The sequence below is a fragment of the Sinocyclocheilus anshuiensis genome, unplaced genomic scaffold (genome assembly GCF_001515605.1).
Source record: "Sinocyclocheilus anshuiensis isolate Anshui unplaced genomic scaffold, SAMN03320099.WGS_v1.1 scaffold392, whole genome shotgun sequence".
NCBI classification, from domain to species: Eukaryota; Metazoa; Chordata; class Actinopteri; order Cypriniformes; family Cyprinidae; genus Sinocyclocheilus; species Sinocyclocheilus anshuiensis.
The window spans coordinates 5,189,638-5,206,119 of NW_015557091.1; the positions used below are offsets into that span (position 1 = coordinate 5,189,638).

General features: G+C 36.2%; 1 protein-coding gene across 1 annotated transcript in view; it reads left to right on the forward strand.

Moving 5' to 3' along the window:
- Nucleotides 1-7,115: 7,115 nt before the first annotated feature.
- LOC107677314 (heparan-sulfate 6-O-sulfotransferase 1-B) overlaps nt 7,116-16,482 on the forward strand; it is a 63,245-nt gene continuing 53,878 nt past the window's right edge. The window contains exon 1 of the mRNA XM_016472190.1: nt 7,116-7,912. Within this exon, the coding sequence (XP_016327676.1) occupies nt 7,401-7,912 (512 nt within the window). The 5' untranslated portion in view covers nt 7,116-7,400. The remainder of the gene's footprint in view (nt 7,913-16,482) is intronic.

A 16,482-nucleotide genomic window follows, 5' to 3' on the forward strand; every position in this document is an offset into this window, starting at 1 on the left:
TGCTTCAGTGTATGACAGTCAGCGGAAGTGAGAGAAAAGTGTTTATTACGTTTAAAATATGGATATTTTTCTTACAAAAACGCATGGATTCGCTACAGGAGGCCTTTATTCACCCCCCGGAGCTGTGTGAGGCACGTTTTATTATGGATGCACGCGCTTTATTTTACTTTTTTGGACTGTTCAACAGAAACACCTACCTACTGCAATAATAACGCTTGGAATAGCCAGGACAATTTTTAATATAACTCCGATTGGATTCGTCTGAAAGACGAAAGTCATATACACCTAGGATGCCTCGAGGGTCTCCTGTCTCCTGCCTGAATGACTACCGCCCTGTAGCACTGACATCAGTCATCATGAAGTGCTTCGAACGTCTAGTCAAATCCCACATCTGCTCCTCTCTACCTGACACCCTGGACCCATTCCAATTTGCTTACCGCTCAAACAGATCCACTGATGACGCCATTGCAATGGCCATACACTCTGCCCTGGAACACTTGGAGGGAAGAGACACCTATGTGCGGATGCTGTTTGTTGATCAGGCTAATTTTCATTTTTGGGTGAACTAACCCTTTAAGACTTTTCAATTGAAAACCAGTATAATATGTTTTGATGAACTTCACAAGCAATTGATAATGCAGAATTTGTACATAATCGGTTGCATGAATGTACTAAGCATTGGAAATGTGTTCAAAAGAATAAGAAATTGCTTTTATGCTGTGTACAAGTGACTAGATAGTGTGGAGATTGAACAAATAAGTACTTCAGATGTGATCTGGAAAATACCAAAGCACCTGAAAAAACTAAACTGGAATAAGAGAAATTATTTTAACATCGAAATTAAACATTAAATTCAAAAAAGAGAGTAAAGAATGTCCTTTTGTAAGAGCAACATTAAAATTAAAGCACTTAAGTGCTCTGGCATTCAACAAGGTTACTGGAAATTTTTTTTTGCCGTTTTCAGTCTCCTTTTGTGTTAGTGTTTGTAGGTGCATGTTATTTCATTATATCTGAATGTGTGTGCTGTTCGAGGTCATGATGGAAAGTATGAATTTAACAACACTTTGCTTTCATGGTGGCTCGACAAGCCACCTTGTCTTTGGGAGGCGTGTGGCTTTGTCTAATCTAATTTTGCTTTGCAGCTGCCTCGCTCTCTGACGTCAGCCCTTTGTGCTTCAAAGGCAAACCCACAGAAACTGTGTGACAGGGAAATATGGAAGGAGTTATTTTGCTACAAAGAATCTGTGGCCCCAAGCAAATTCATAATTTTCACACTGATATGCTGGAGCCAGTGTCTTTGCACTTACTGCCTTTTATAGCTTTTTGAAATGTTCCAGCGCTAAGGCACACTGAGTCAGAGGAGACATTCGTTCTCATTTGTCACATTAAATGACCAAACTAGTCATGCTGGGGAACATCGTGGAACAGTTGTAATCCTACAGTGGCAATAAAAGTCCATTAAACAGAGAGAGTCTCATATTGTTAAAGGGCTCTGGTCAGATCCGTTGTTGGGTTGGTTGCAAACAAGGTGAACTTAATGTCTCAACCTCAAAACATTGTTCAAATTCCACACATGCATTGCCTACATATATATGAGTTACCCTGAAATGGATAATTTAATGTCTGATTAATGAGCAAACATGTTTAACCATTGATTAACCATTGATCTTTGAAGATAAAAGCCCCTGTATCATGGTGAAGTTATTTTTCATTAGGGGTAAAAAGAACTAATGGTAGATTGAAAGTATTTATAAGCCAGAGTGAACTCTTCTATAAAAGTTTGGTTCTGAACTCTTGAAAAGAACTCAAACTAATTTTGTTTTGACCTGATTTTGTTCAAAATGCTTGTATGTTCTATTAATAATGTTATTTGAAGAACATTTGCTCATAACTTTGAGAGAACCTTGCCAAAACGTTGCCTGTTATCTGTCACTTTGGTAATAATTTAATCTACAGTATAGCAATATATATATATATATATATATATATATATTGTTTTTTTTGTTTTTTTAAGTGAGTAGACATAATGCATCATTTATTGCATCATTCATTGATTAACAGAACCATTTCATAACCTCTGTTTTGAAACAATGCAAATGGACAACAGGTTTGGAAACACCTTCAAAAGCATTTGTCTCTCATAGACAACACTTTCCATGGCTGTTATACATTTCTGAATACATGCACAACATCACACAGTCAGTACAAGTGTGCAGAATGCAACGGAACAGGAAGTGCTTCCTGTTCTGTGAATCAGTAGATGTTCAGTGCTCAACTGCATTCGAGAGATGTGCTTCTGTTTTTTAAAAAAAGATGTGTGTGATGTGTGGAGGAGTCCTGAATGTATTCTTGTACATCAGGAATTCATCTGAATGCCTGCAGACCTTTCACTTGTATGGGCGTCACTTTGTATTAAAAAGCAGAGACACATCATGGCTCATAATTATTAATTTGGTTATGCACAAAAAGTATAATATGAACTTCTGCTGTTTTAATAAATAATACTGACTCATGATACAAAACTTAGAAACTTTAGAATTGGTTATTATTCTTCTGTACTGAATTCAGTTCAGTTCTCTCCCATTAAAAACTGATGGTAGGTATTTATTAGCATCTTGGCATTATTAAAAGTCATAAAGGACAACATGGCTTTTATATTTCATTTTTTATGAGTGTAGAAAGGGTTTAATGACCAGAGATAATAAAAGCAGTGACAAATTCTCATACAAGAAAAAAAAATTCTAAAAAAAGTGTCCTCCAAAAATCTTTCACATGAACATTAAACAATGTAACAGCAATGAGTTTAAATATGAATTTAAATATGAAAAAAGTATATGTAAATTAATTACTTTTTTTAATTAACTTCCCACTCTTTGGAACCTTCGAAGAATTTATTTGTAATCTTCAAGTTTTTAATGTTGATAACAATACTAACAAAATATCAGGGGGCAAGCTTTTCTGTTTTATGAATTACTGATTAGTAATTTGGACCTTACTTTAACATTAAACCATAAGATAAACCCCAAAAATAAACAATTAAATAACTAAATGTCATATAAGTGTACCAGATGAAGGGGACAAGGGTTCTTTTAGACACTTGTTTATTAAATAACTTTTTTTGCAAAACAATATAGACTTGTATTGTTTCATATTATTTCATGGACTGTCTATATCTAATACATTTTATTTCTGTATTTTCTATATGATTATCAACTACAAATTTGAACTAATTTTAAATTAAATAAGCGGTTTTGGTAGAAAACCATGGTCTGAATCTGCAGTTTTAACTTCCATTAGGGGAAATATATGCAAATGTGAACTAAAAACTACAAAATGGCATGCTGTGATAGGCTATGCAGACAAAAAATCTCGACAACAGCAGTGAAACACGCAAGGCTCACATTACAGCCTTGCATATGCTCTAAAAATGTGAAATATTTCCTCATTTAATCCAATAAATGCAAACCATCTGCATTACAAAGAGGCATATTGATTACGAAACAGAACACAAGTGACACCAAACATATCGCATGACAATCCTTTTCCATTTAATATGCTGTTTGCCTGGATTTTCCATGATGATCATCACTGGTTTGGGTCAGACTCTAAGATCACTGGTCAATAAGGAGAATAATTAAATTCAGTTTAACATGAAGTTGGGTTACTGTGTCCTTGCTCATTATAGGAACTTGAACCACTTTCTTGCTTCAATGCTTTCACCCCCTAAAGGCAAACAACTAAGGTTAAAGCCAGGGACACTCAGACAATGTTCTCAAGGCCAAGTCAGACGTGATGAATTACACCAACAACGGCAATTGTCAATCTCAGGTCCTTCTTAAAAAAACATTTAATTAAACGAGCTCCTAAGCTCTCATGCACAGATGATCACTGGGTTTTGTTGAATTAAAAGAGTTACCTGTAGAATAGACATCCCTGAACTACACCTACAGTAATATCTTTGTCGGGTGGTGTTATGAAAGACCTATATTGAAAGGGGAAGAAAAAAAGGGAATATAATCTTCACTTTACAGCAGTCCAGATGAGCTCAAGTCACTGGACATCAGTCACCTATAAAGGAAACTCAATTAACCACTATATTCTGTCTGGAGATTGAAGATGAATGTAGTCTGCACAATCAATATTAGTCATCATCTTTCAGGATACAGGCCGTATTCACAAATCAGGTTACTGTGGACAATGACTTCCTATACGTCATGTGAATAGAGTAAGTGCTTTTCATATGGCCATCTATTCACTCTCCAAACCGCTTGTCCTATGTATGTTGTAGCATTATGTAAAATGTATATAAATATAATTGCTTCATCTCTATCAAAAATGATTCAAGATACTCACACCACTTCATTGTCATGGATAATTTGGCAATACACACACTATGTGTATTATTTAATTTATTATTATTATTTTAGATTTAAAGCTGAAGTATGTCACTTTTTCGGTTTCAAAAAAAAAAAAAAATTCTCCTATCCCAACTTAATATGCAGAGTCTACTATATATAAAGCATTTATTGGTTAATTTTCTTGAAAACTATAATTGTTGTCTTTGTGACACTGATTCCTGTACTGAGCAACCTGTCAGTTTGCATATAACAAAACCGAGTTGACCAATGGTGTGAGTCGGGGGCATGGCTCTGTTCTTTTTTTGTTATTTTAGTTAACTAAACCTAAAACCATCATAAACAAAATTGTCACTTGAATTAACATAAATATTAAATGAAATAAGATAATGAAAAAATGTAAACTTATTTTATTTCAGCTAGTTGCCAAAGTGATACCCAACTTATACTTAAATAACTAAAACCAGAAAAAAATGTTGAAATAAAATAAATGTTTGTACATAAATGAGTGATGAATGATGCATTTATATAGCGCTTTATTGTGTATTGTTGTACACCCAAAGCCCTTTACAATGTGTGTGTGTGTGTGTGTGTGTGGGGGGGGGGGGCTCTCCTCAACCACCACCAGTGTGCAGCATCCACCTGGATTATATAATATTAAATACTAAACAAATTAAATAATTAAAAAACTTAAACTTATGTTTTTATGGCTAGTTGCCAAAGTTACACCCAACATAACTCATTTTAATTTAGATGACTTAATGTACTAAAATAACTAACACTTAAACTGAAATAAGAATGAATAAAGACTATATAGAAATATTAAAAAACTACTTAAAAATTGCAAAAACTAATTTAAAAAATAAAATGGAAAATACTAAAATACAAATGAATTCAAAATTATTATTAAAAAAATTATATATATAAAAATAGTATGATACTAAATTAACACTGCTTTCAATAAATGGCTGATGAATAGCATATTGGGAAGTTGTTTGGAAAACAATGTTAATTTTGTGATCCCCTCTTTTAGAGATTTTTTTGGGGGTATTTTCTTGTAATTGTTTATTAGATTGCTGTAACATGTTTATTTTAATACTAATAATAATAATAATTATTATTATTAGTAGTAGTAGTAGTAGTAGTATTTCTGTAGTTTGGTGGTGCTACTGGCGCAGAAAAAATTGCTATAAACATTAATGAACTTGGAGTATATGTCTGCTGACAATTGGCTAGTTCGTAAAAAAAAAAAAATCATATTCTTTTATGCATGATTTAACAATATAAAACGCTTTGATGGTTCCGCTGCATGATATACTTTCATTTATTTGCTAATGGACTCTCTCGCATAGAAAAACATTGCTGATTACTTCATTGAAGTGATGAGAGAGATGTATTATCAACAAATACGCCCGGGATCAAGCGATCCATTTCAGCCGAGCTGACATAAATGTGGAATTTCCAATGGGTATGACACTAAATGTGTGTTTTAAGCTCATATTATCATTAATGTTTGAGCTAAAAGGGGCTGAGGTCAGGCTTCCTACTGAAATTTTAGACTGACAAATGTAGCTGGAACACGAGTAAATGACTATGGGGAAAATTGAAGGCAAAGCAGATTTTAATGGAACATCACTCTAAAACTGTACAGGGTCTATGCAGGTTCATTCACAGTCACGACAGCCACATATAACATGAAATAAGCTTACATCTAAGCCTTATTGTCTTGATAGTGGGTTGTGAAATGGAACATTTAAGACCTAAATATATTGCTTTACTTGCACTTAGGCTTAAATTTGAAAGCCTCAGTGGTTAAAAAGCCTTCCTGTGTCACAAATCAGTCATGTCCATCAATCACTACAGCCTCTGCATGCTTTTAGATGTACTTTGTACTGCTTTTAAATATTCTTTTTAAGAATATTTATACCGGTATGTGTGTGTGTGTGTGTGTGTGTGTGTGTGTGTGTGTGTGTGTCTATATATAGGCTATCTATACCATATAAATATCTGTTTGACTATTCATATGGAGAACTTTTACAACATACCATTGTCAGGCCTCGTACTCTTCTGTATCGCCCCCTATCGGTCCTGTGTGGACTCACGGAACTAACTTAAATCTCTTCAATTACTACAGGTTTGATGTTTTGGTTATCGTACGATATTTTGTGCTCAGTGCACTGGCATGAAGCAAATGCCTTATTTTATTTAAGTTACTTGTGCAATTCCACCATAATACATTAAAAAATAATTTATTTAGTTATAAACGACATCTATATAGCCTATTATTAGGTGGTATGTGAACAATTATATATTCAAAAACAAAGAGCATAATAAGTGTGCATGAAAATATTTTTTTTATGCAACTTAATACAATCTAATTATTTCACAGATAGTATGTTCGTATTTTTAATGACGAAATAAAATGACAAAATAAAATTTAAGTTAAATAAAAATCACAGTTCATTCTGTGAACGCAGTGGGCTGTATATTTTTTAAACTGTATAAACTGGTTTTTATATATAAACTATTTATATTTTTATCAAGAGGGCACCTTTATATTGAGGATATTTGAGGATCTTCGGCATCAAAAAGCTAACTGAAAATATACTGTCACTAAAATAGTCCACCGCCAAACGCTTCTCCAAAAAAAACACTGCAAGCGCGAACTACAAACAAAGCATTTTCTTCATAGTTACGAGTGTGAGCTTGATGTATGTGTGGGGGGGAAGTGGGTGTCGCTGTGTAGAATAATTATGCGAGACAAGGGAGGTATTTTCTGACGGGTGGCTTCACAGAAGACTCAACAACTCGAGGTTTGAGGACTGCTCTACCTTCATCTGCTGTAAGGGTCCCGTGAACGGATTCGAGCTGGATTTTTGACAGGTAGGACCGAGCAAAATGTGGATATAATGTATCCAAACACACATCGTCTCCAGATTCTGAACTCTTAAGTGGACCTATGATGATCTGCCTACGGAGAGACGAGAAGGGTGCAAGCCACCACAGAAGCTCCGCGGACTGTTGTTGTCTGAGAAATGATTACAAATGAACGACACGGAAAGGAACATGGTTGAAAGGACCAGTAAATTTCTGTTGATCGTCGTCGGATCGGTCTTCTTCATGCTGATTTTGTACCAGTACGTGGCGCCCGGGGTGATAAACTTCGGCTCCCCGCAAAGGTACGAAGAGGACATGACCATTTTCCCCACTCCGGATCCGCACTATGTGAAAAAGTACTACTTCCCTATTAAAGATCTCGAGCGCAACATAGATTTCGAAATCAAGGGGGAAGACGTGATTGTGTTTCTCCACATCCAAAAGACCGGTGGGACCACCTTCGGGAGGCATCTAGTCCAAAACGTTCGACTGGAGCTTCCGTGTGATTGTAGACCGGGCCAGAAGAAGTGTACTTGCTACCGTCCGAACCGAAAGGAGACCTGGCTGTTCTCTCGGTTCTCCACCGGCTGGAGTTGCGGCTTGCATGCGGACTGGACCGAGCTCACCAACTGCGTCCCGGGAGTTCTCAACAAGAAAGAAAGCAAGTCAAAAAAAACGAGGTGAGTTTGTTTGTTAGTTTGACCCTGCAAGTGCTGGAAGTAGCAAGGTTTTCAAAACATTCTGTGTTGCGAGGAGTTGAAATACCTCGGAGAGATTCGGTGTAGTAAGGGAAATGTATAAAAGTCTCAGATATTGGGATTGGCGTTGCTTGTATAGATAATATTACGGTTTTAAACTATTTTCTGTGTAAAAATCGCCTCAGCAAATTTTCAGTTGTGCGTAAACAACAGACTTCCTACATTAGTTCTCGTTTAAAAACCGTTTAAGTGTGTGTTTAATCTGTAAAGATTACAGTGTCAGTTTCACGAAGGAATTGAATCCGTTACATTGTCATAGAAGTAAAATGCGATTCGGTTTACTGCTTCAGGAATTGAACTGAAGTTATGCTGTAAAAGTCCAAAGGGTCATTCCACGATTTTCCTTTAGGCTATTGAAGAGCTTGATAGTTGACAGCTTTATAGCTAATTTAGCCAGTAGTCTTCTGTTCAAGGTAGTGGCACTACAAGGTGTTTGTTAGAAAGATTTAAATTATTTTTTAACACGTCCATCTTTCAATGATCTGTTGTTTACTGCAAGAAATCATGGTAATAGGACTGACTTTATAAGACTGTGCTGCTCATCTGACATTTGCACTTCCTGAAGGGAGGATGATGTTATTATGACAGATTTGTTTTAAAGTATTATTTATGGAATAGTACATAATTCTGTTGACTCTTTTACTTGGTGCCTTGAATTTCACCTGACATAAATTGTCTTACTGAATGGCACAGTGGTAATAGTTCATCACTCCATTGCTTCAGGTTTGAATCCATCCTTTAAAAATGAACATGGGAAGCATAATTTCTGTGATGTCATAGTTGCTGCTGCAATATAATATTTGGAACTTTCAGTCTTGCTCTCATTTAGTTTTTTTTTTTTTGATGACAGGGGTACCACATTTGACTGTAGTAACTATAGTATTTCTGATGGAAATTTTTATTATTTTTTATGTAAAGGATGAGTCACCCCACAGAGGGCTTGAACCTACAACCTTTCAGTTTATAGCTTGGAGCTTTAACCACTATGCTATATCACCCCTATTTCTACCCTGCATGCCATTTCTCTGAGTTGACCACAAATTAAGTGGCTCGGTCGTGTTTATTGTCACAACGACTAGAAAACCAAAGCAGTTTCAGTTTATACACAAGGAAGCTCTCCAGCTGTGTAACCAGATAACTAGTCAGACGCACAACAGGGTGTGTTTTAGCAAGCCTGCAGGGAGAGCTGAAATAACATGCTGATATCTTGCTGTTCTGGACAACTTAAAGACTTCTTTCAAGACCTCTCTGAGTTTGAAAATCACTGGCCCTAAATGTGATAATAGACACCGTGACTCATGTTTCAGAGTTACTAAGTGCATGGAAAAAACATCCTAGAACTTGCCTTACCTTTCACTTTCCCAGGTGGGTTTCTAGGGAATTTTTTTTTTTTTGACTCTGCCGGGTAACTTTGTGGAATCCCTGCGCATTCCAATGTACTTTTAGCAAATGGCCAATTAACCTCTTAAATCTCTTAACTGACAACCTGTTAATTCATGATGATGTGCATTAACGTGCACTTCTCAGTAAAAACCTTCTAGATCTACACACAATGCAACTGTTACATGACCACATTTTTTCAGCTGTAGGCTTGGTTGATGAAAATTGGGAATTTCATTCATGGTTATGTCTAAATCACTGAGAAAGAGGGTTTAAAAGCTCGTCCAAATAGCCTAATAGGTACCCCGCTGGCTGAGTGCATCACACATGCCTTGACGCACAGGCCAAAGTGACTCGCACTACCAGGAGAGCCGTCGGTTGTTACTGGCTGATCTCAGCGGCCCTACACCAACAGCCACAGTCACACTTAAACAAGTAGAGCGCCGTTCACACTCCCCTGCTGTTGACGTGTTTTCAAGATGCAATCGCCATGTGTTCTTCGCCATGTCACTACAAAGTGTTTTATAGTACACAATTCATTGAGTTTTAATATGTAAATATAGTGGCCAATATGGCATTTACAATATATAAGTACCATATTGGACAATATATATATTTTTTATCATTAATGGTTTAAATATAGCCTATTGAATATTTAATTGTGCATGCTCATTTCTGTTTTTTTTTTTCATTTAGACTACCTTTGCCATCAACTACTGCTGATTTAAAGTTAATCTTTAAAGAACAACATTTTTATAAAAACATTGTTAAATCTAAAAAAAAAGTCAATTTTTTTCATATTGTACATAATGTTATGATGCCTAGATTCACTTCAGTATTTAAAGAAAGATTAATTTTAAGTTTGAAATGTTTTTATTATTATTTATTTACATAAAATAGTGTAGAATTTTATTATGACTTAAATTAGTCGTTTATCAGCCGTAACATGAAATTAATTATCAGCTTATTGGTATCAGTCAGAAATTTTACATCAGTTTAAAAATATAAATCCTCAATTTGTTTTCTTGTTAGCAATGATTTTTTTTATAGTAAACTTTAACGATTTAATTTGTTTTCATTGCCTGTACATGAGTTCACTGAAATCATATTTTGACATTTTCAGTGTATATATTTGTTTGAGATCATCTATTTCCAGTCTAGTCGACTTTCTATTGATTCTGCCAGAAATAGTTGAACCTCTTGCTCTAATAGGTTTTATGGTGGGGGCAGTAGCCCGTTAAGATTATCATAAACTCCACAGTAAAGGCTCATTATCTGTTCTTCCCCTGGGTAACGTCTCAATGACCCACACATTGGTGTGTGTGTATATGTGCCGTCGAGAGAGGGAGAGCAATTTGACTCTCAACCAGAAATAGAATAAGGTTAGTTGCACTTGAGGAAGATGTTGTAACTGATAGTTAGGATGGGGTCTGTGCTCTGCTGAATTAATGTTGCAGCATGCAGTTATATGGAGAGGAGTCGTATAAATGACAGGTCAAAGGGTTTAGCTTCATGGTGACATGGTGATTTGAATTGCGTTCATTTCTGTTTCTTTGTGTATACAGGATATGCACGTACAAGTTAGTAAGCAGAACAGATCCAGACAGCCTTGAAAACATTTAAGCAAACTCAGCAGATTTCACAGTGTGTCTGTAAAGAAATCTGAAGAAAATGTAAGTGGGGTGACTTGAGAAAACCTTCCACCACAATGCAAAGTTGATGCCAGGGTTGTTTCTGCAGTGTTTTGGATGGTTGTCCAAGTCAAAAGAACCCATCTGTCAGCCTCTATGACATTCTGTTTGTGCTTCGATTCATTTCATTTACTTCCTTCACTCATTTTATTGTAGTTCCAAGGGAATTTCTGAACTCTGATCAAAGATGAATAGTGATCAACAAGCCAAACTTAGTTGGGTAGCAATCATGTTAACAGCACAATCTGTGAACATTGCGAGTTTAATATTGAGCATTTTGAAGAAGACTCTTCTGCTTAACCCATCACCCACACACCGTGTTCGTTTTCACCTAAGCAAATAACTATTGACAGCTTTAAGTCCAATCTGTCTGTAGCTCCTGGCAACAGACTGTTTACTTCGTCTGCATGTCATGAGAGTTGCTTATCTTAACGATTATGCAGGAAACTGCAGTTAAAAGCCTGCGATGGCAACCATAAACCTTACCATTATCAGATAATTAGATTGTTGTGGTAATGTTATTTATTAGTCTGTGTGTTAGTTAGTAGCACCACACCTCAGCTGATGTGCAGTTCAAAGTGGAGATGTGAGGAAATGCTGGCGGTCATAGATCTGGATCAGGCGGGATGGTGACATAGATTTAGACAGAGCTGATTTTGTGCTAAATTTGGGTCTCGGGATCCACTGGGAACTGTTCAGGGATATTATGTCTAGGTAAGGTCTCTTTGTAGCTCGAATGTTTATAAGAGGATTTGTTCTGGACATAGGCCTAAATGCTGATAATCAGTAAAGCAGATCTTCAGCCTGATTTTCTACCACAGCTATAATGAAACTTGTGTGCAGCATGGGTTGATTATGAATTGCTTTGCTGTATTCATGGTGCTTGTGACATTTTAGAATAAATTCAGTCGAATGGCTGTTTCTGGAAGACTTTCACTGACAAATGGCCATCAAAATTGCTTCAGTCAAGGATGTACTGTATAAATAAAATGCTTTGTGTATTAAACTGTAGAAAGCTGCATGTCTATTTGCATTCCCAGTAGTTCATGTGTGTTTTTAATAATGACAAGTACATTATCAACAACATAACAGCATCTAAAATGTAAGCATTTTACATAGGAACAACTTTAGGGATGTACAATGTTGGATAATTTATGTTAATAGGATATTGAATTCATAGTTAGATTGATTTTATTGTATTTAAACAACAAGAATAATTCAATCTGTTTAATACCATACATTTAATGTATTTTGACATGGTTTTATTCTGTTCTTTGTGGTTTCTGATGCCATTTTCAACACATTTCAAAGGATTTCATCTTTTTAGTTAAGCCTGAAAATGTTAAACTTAAAGGAATAGTTCACCCAAAAATGAAAAATTGATGTTTATCTGCTTACCCCCAGGGCATCCAAGATGTAGGTGACTTTGTTTCTTCAGTATAACACAAACGGAGATTTTTAACTCAAACCGTAGCAGACTGTCAGTCCTATAATGTCAGTGGATGGGAATCATGGCTTTGAGAGTCATAAAACATACACAAACAAAACCAAATTAAACCCTGTGGCTCGTGTTGATACATTGATGTGTAAAGACTAGGGATGGGTACCGAAACCCAGTATTTAATCGGTCCCGGGGCTAAATTATGAAAGACTGGAGTATCGATAAGCTCTGAAGGTAACGGTTCTGCTATCGGTACTGGAGAAATTAATAAAACACACATACATTTATTATTGCTATATATACATTATCTTGCAAATTCTATCTCACCAGAGTCGCCAGCTGTTTTTCAAACATTTGTCTATGATGCATTTTTGCTATTCGCAATTCAGAAGCGAGATCGCGCCCACGCGGAGAAGCTTCAGCACGCGCAACATGAAAGCCCTGTTTAATTATGATAGAAGAGAGAACTAAACATTCAAACATCTGCTTGCAATTTAGGCCTGTGGCTGTTTTATTAAGCTAATTTTATTTTTTTATTTCAATTTTGGCTTCGTAAGGATTATACAAAAGAAGACATGAGGTAAAGCTATTAAAAACTAGCTGCGTTTCGTATTGCGCAACTTCTTTTCCTTCACAGCGGTGCTAATTCGTTCCTCCCTAAAACCCAAACTTAACATCAGAATTAGGGGTCGACCGATTATCGGCCTGGCCGATTATCGGCGCCGATATTAAGCATTTTATGATTATCGGTATTGGTCATTTTCAAAACCGATTCGCCGATAAAATAACTTATACTACAACAATTATTACAACTTTTGTTTAAAAGAATAATCACACAATACGCTATTTCTTCCATGTTTTAATTTTAATGGTACACTCAACCAACACCAGGGAAGGCAGTTTTTCTATTTTCATTTTTACACCAGACATATATATCGGTTCAAAATATCGGGTATCGGTCTACTTGATCTGTAATAATCGGTATCGGCATCTGCCCTGAAAAACACATATCGGTCGACCCCTAATCAGAATCAGCTCAATCAGTGATTGTTGTAAGATGCTGTCTTTACTGTTGTTAAATTGCGGGACATGTTTGATAATAAAATGTTGAAAGCACAATCCTCACAAGAGACGCTGTTCCTCAGGCTGAAATGTGTGTGCATATATATATATATATATATATATAAACAAAAAGTACCGATAAGAATACCGTTAAAGTACCGAATCGATAAGCAGTATCGGTAAGAGTAGTAATACCGTTAAAACCTTAACGATACCCATCCCTAGTAAAGACACAAAACGATCGGTCTGTGCAAGAAACTGAACAGTATTTATATAGTTTTTTACCTCTGATTTTCACTGCAATGTCTGAACTGTCCTGAGCGCCTTCGCGTCTTCTTCTTCAGCCTGCGTGTGAGGCGTCTTCTTCTTGCTTGCTTTACGGCAGATCGCAGACTTATAAGTGTATTACCGCCACCTATCTCTCAAATGGACCATTGATACTCCCAATTAAGATTGTAGATAGTGTCAATGGTAGGCAACCATAGGATCAGAAGTTATAAGTAGACTCTCAATGGACGAATCCTCTTTGCCGCACTGGTGTAATCTTGAAGAAGGTGCACAGACCGGTAATAATAGTGGTTCTGGCTGCAGGATGTGATTTACTGTGAGACAGGACAGCAGCCTGTGAGGGAACAGGCCAGCGGTAAGCCACTAACTACCTGTCCGCAGAGACAAATGAGGGCCAAATTCTCTCAGACTTTCCCCCGCTCTTATTTTCTCGTTGTGCTCATTGCCTCCCTCATTGTATCTATTCCTCTTTCTTTCTGTAGTGCTCACTTTATAGCTTCTCTCTCCCTGTCCTTCTCTGCGAACGTGACTGAAGTGTCTCTTTTCATGTAAAACTGCACAGTTCTAACATTCTTTTTGTATTGCTTGTTAAGTAAATGATGCCGGCACTCTAGGGAAAACTATATAAATGGTGGTTCCCTGGCATGTGGGTTTAATGCAGAAGTCTGGACCCCTTGAAGGCATGGATTTCCTGTAGCAGGCATGAAACTGTGTGAGCTCTGGATGAGCAGTGGTCTGTAGCAGCGGTGAGAAGCAGGAGGTTCGTCGCTAAATTGAATCAGATGTTGTCAGGCTAACGGTTCAGTGAGAGCCACTCAGACACACTTTGGAGGTAATTGGAGGACTTTTCTCTTCAACCTCACTCGTCCTTACGGTGATTTATCTTAAGATATGACCTTAGTGCTGATATTATTCAAATTTTACACGGATATCACACATTCAACCCACTTTTAGGAGTCCTGTTTTTGATGTCTCATGTAGCCTTTTGAAGTCCACATTGAAGCTTATTCTTTTCAAGAACCAAACGTTGATTTATGTGATGTTTGAGGTAAATTGGATGTAATTTTTCCAGTGAATTGGAATTTATAGGGTTGCTTAAGTCAGGGTTACAGTTATAGTTAACTAAGAGTAATAAATAAATAAATTACTTGAAATAAATATAATGAATAAAACATATATAAAATAAACAAAACGTGTAAAAAATCACCTTCAACATTTAAAAAAATGAAATAATACTAAAATAACTAAAACTAATAAATAAACATTACTAAAAAAACTATATAGACCTATTTAAAAAAACAAACACACAAAATATAAAAATCTAATTTAAAATATTAAAATATATTTTAAATGACTATAATAATAATTAAAAAAATATAATAATATAATACAAAAATAACACTGGCTCAATTTTTTTTGTAGTCTGAACAGATTTAAAATATGATGTTAATGGATCTCAGTCTGAACACTCTAATTTCAGATTTTATGTGTTTTTTCATCATAAGCTTTAAAACATTGCAAATGCCTCTTTCTTATGATCTTCTCACATTTGGATTTGTTTACTGCCCTCATGAAAAACATAATCAAAGGCAGTCTTGCACATGTGTATGCTTGTGCATTTCTTGGTTATTACACATTGATTTGGCTGTGGTGCTTGCAGAGTTCAAAGCCGTAGGTGTTTGTGGGTCTCTCGGTACGTTAGCTGTGTCAGTGGCCGCACATGGCATGACAGCATAGCACACAGCCATCTCCCTATTAACCGGGACAGCCTTAGTGTGTTAATCCAATCAGATCGGGGGGGATTAGATTCCGTTGTCTCCAAAGAAGACCATGGAGTTATGCTAATCTCTTTAGCGATGAGTGCTGGGGCCAGAGCGTCTCTCTCTCATGAGATGCAGACAGACAGTTGCTTCCTGTGTTGAGAGGTTATTTCATACAAAAAAGAACATCCATTATGATGTAGTGTGTTTAATCACACTACATCACACTACATCATAACTAGGGTTGGGTATAGTACGGAATTTTACAAATAATAATGCAGTCAGGAGATGGTGTGATGCAATGAGTGGTTTACACATTTTTAAACATTTAAAATACATGAAAATAAATATTTTCCATCACTTTGTTTATCACTCTTGAAATGACCTGTACACTAAATAATCTAACCCTCATACTTGCATAACAATAGCAGTCTATTTATTTAGTGGTCCAAGTTGAAGTCAGTATGTATATTAATGACAATATGGGACAAATTGGCTATTGCTCCTATAACGGCTCATTTTTAGGGTCGTTCTTTGGGTCGTTATATCTATCACAGATTTCTGCTCGTTCTAAATCAGATACAGATAAAGTAGCACAGTAAAGATTACATTCAAATGAATGCATTAGTGAGAGCGATTGCGTGTGTGAATTAATTCTACCTGGCAGCGTCTCTCTACTAGTAGTGAAGCTGTGGGATTTAGTTAAGAAATATTTGCTTGAACTTTTCAGTTTCTAAGTTATTTTATTGAGAAATCACAGAACAGTGTTGACGATACATTTCCGTGCTGAATGTTTTTGCACGCAAGCAATGTGTGCGTGATGTACGCGCTACTGTCTGTAGCCTATGTGTGTGCGTTACAGTGCAGCAG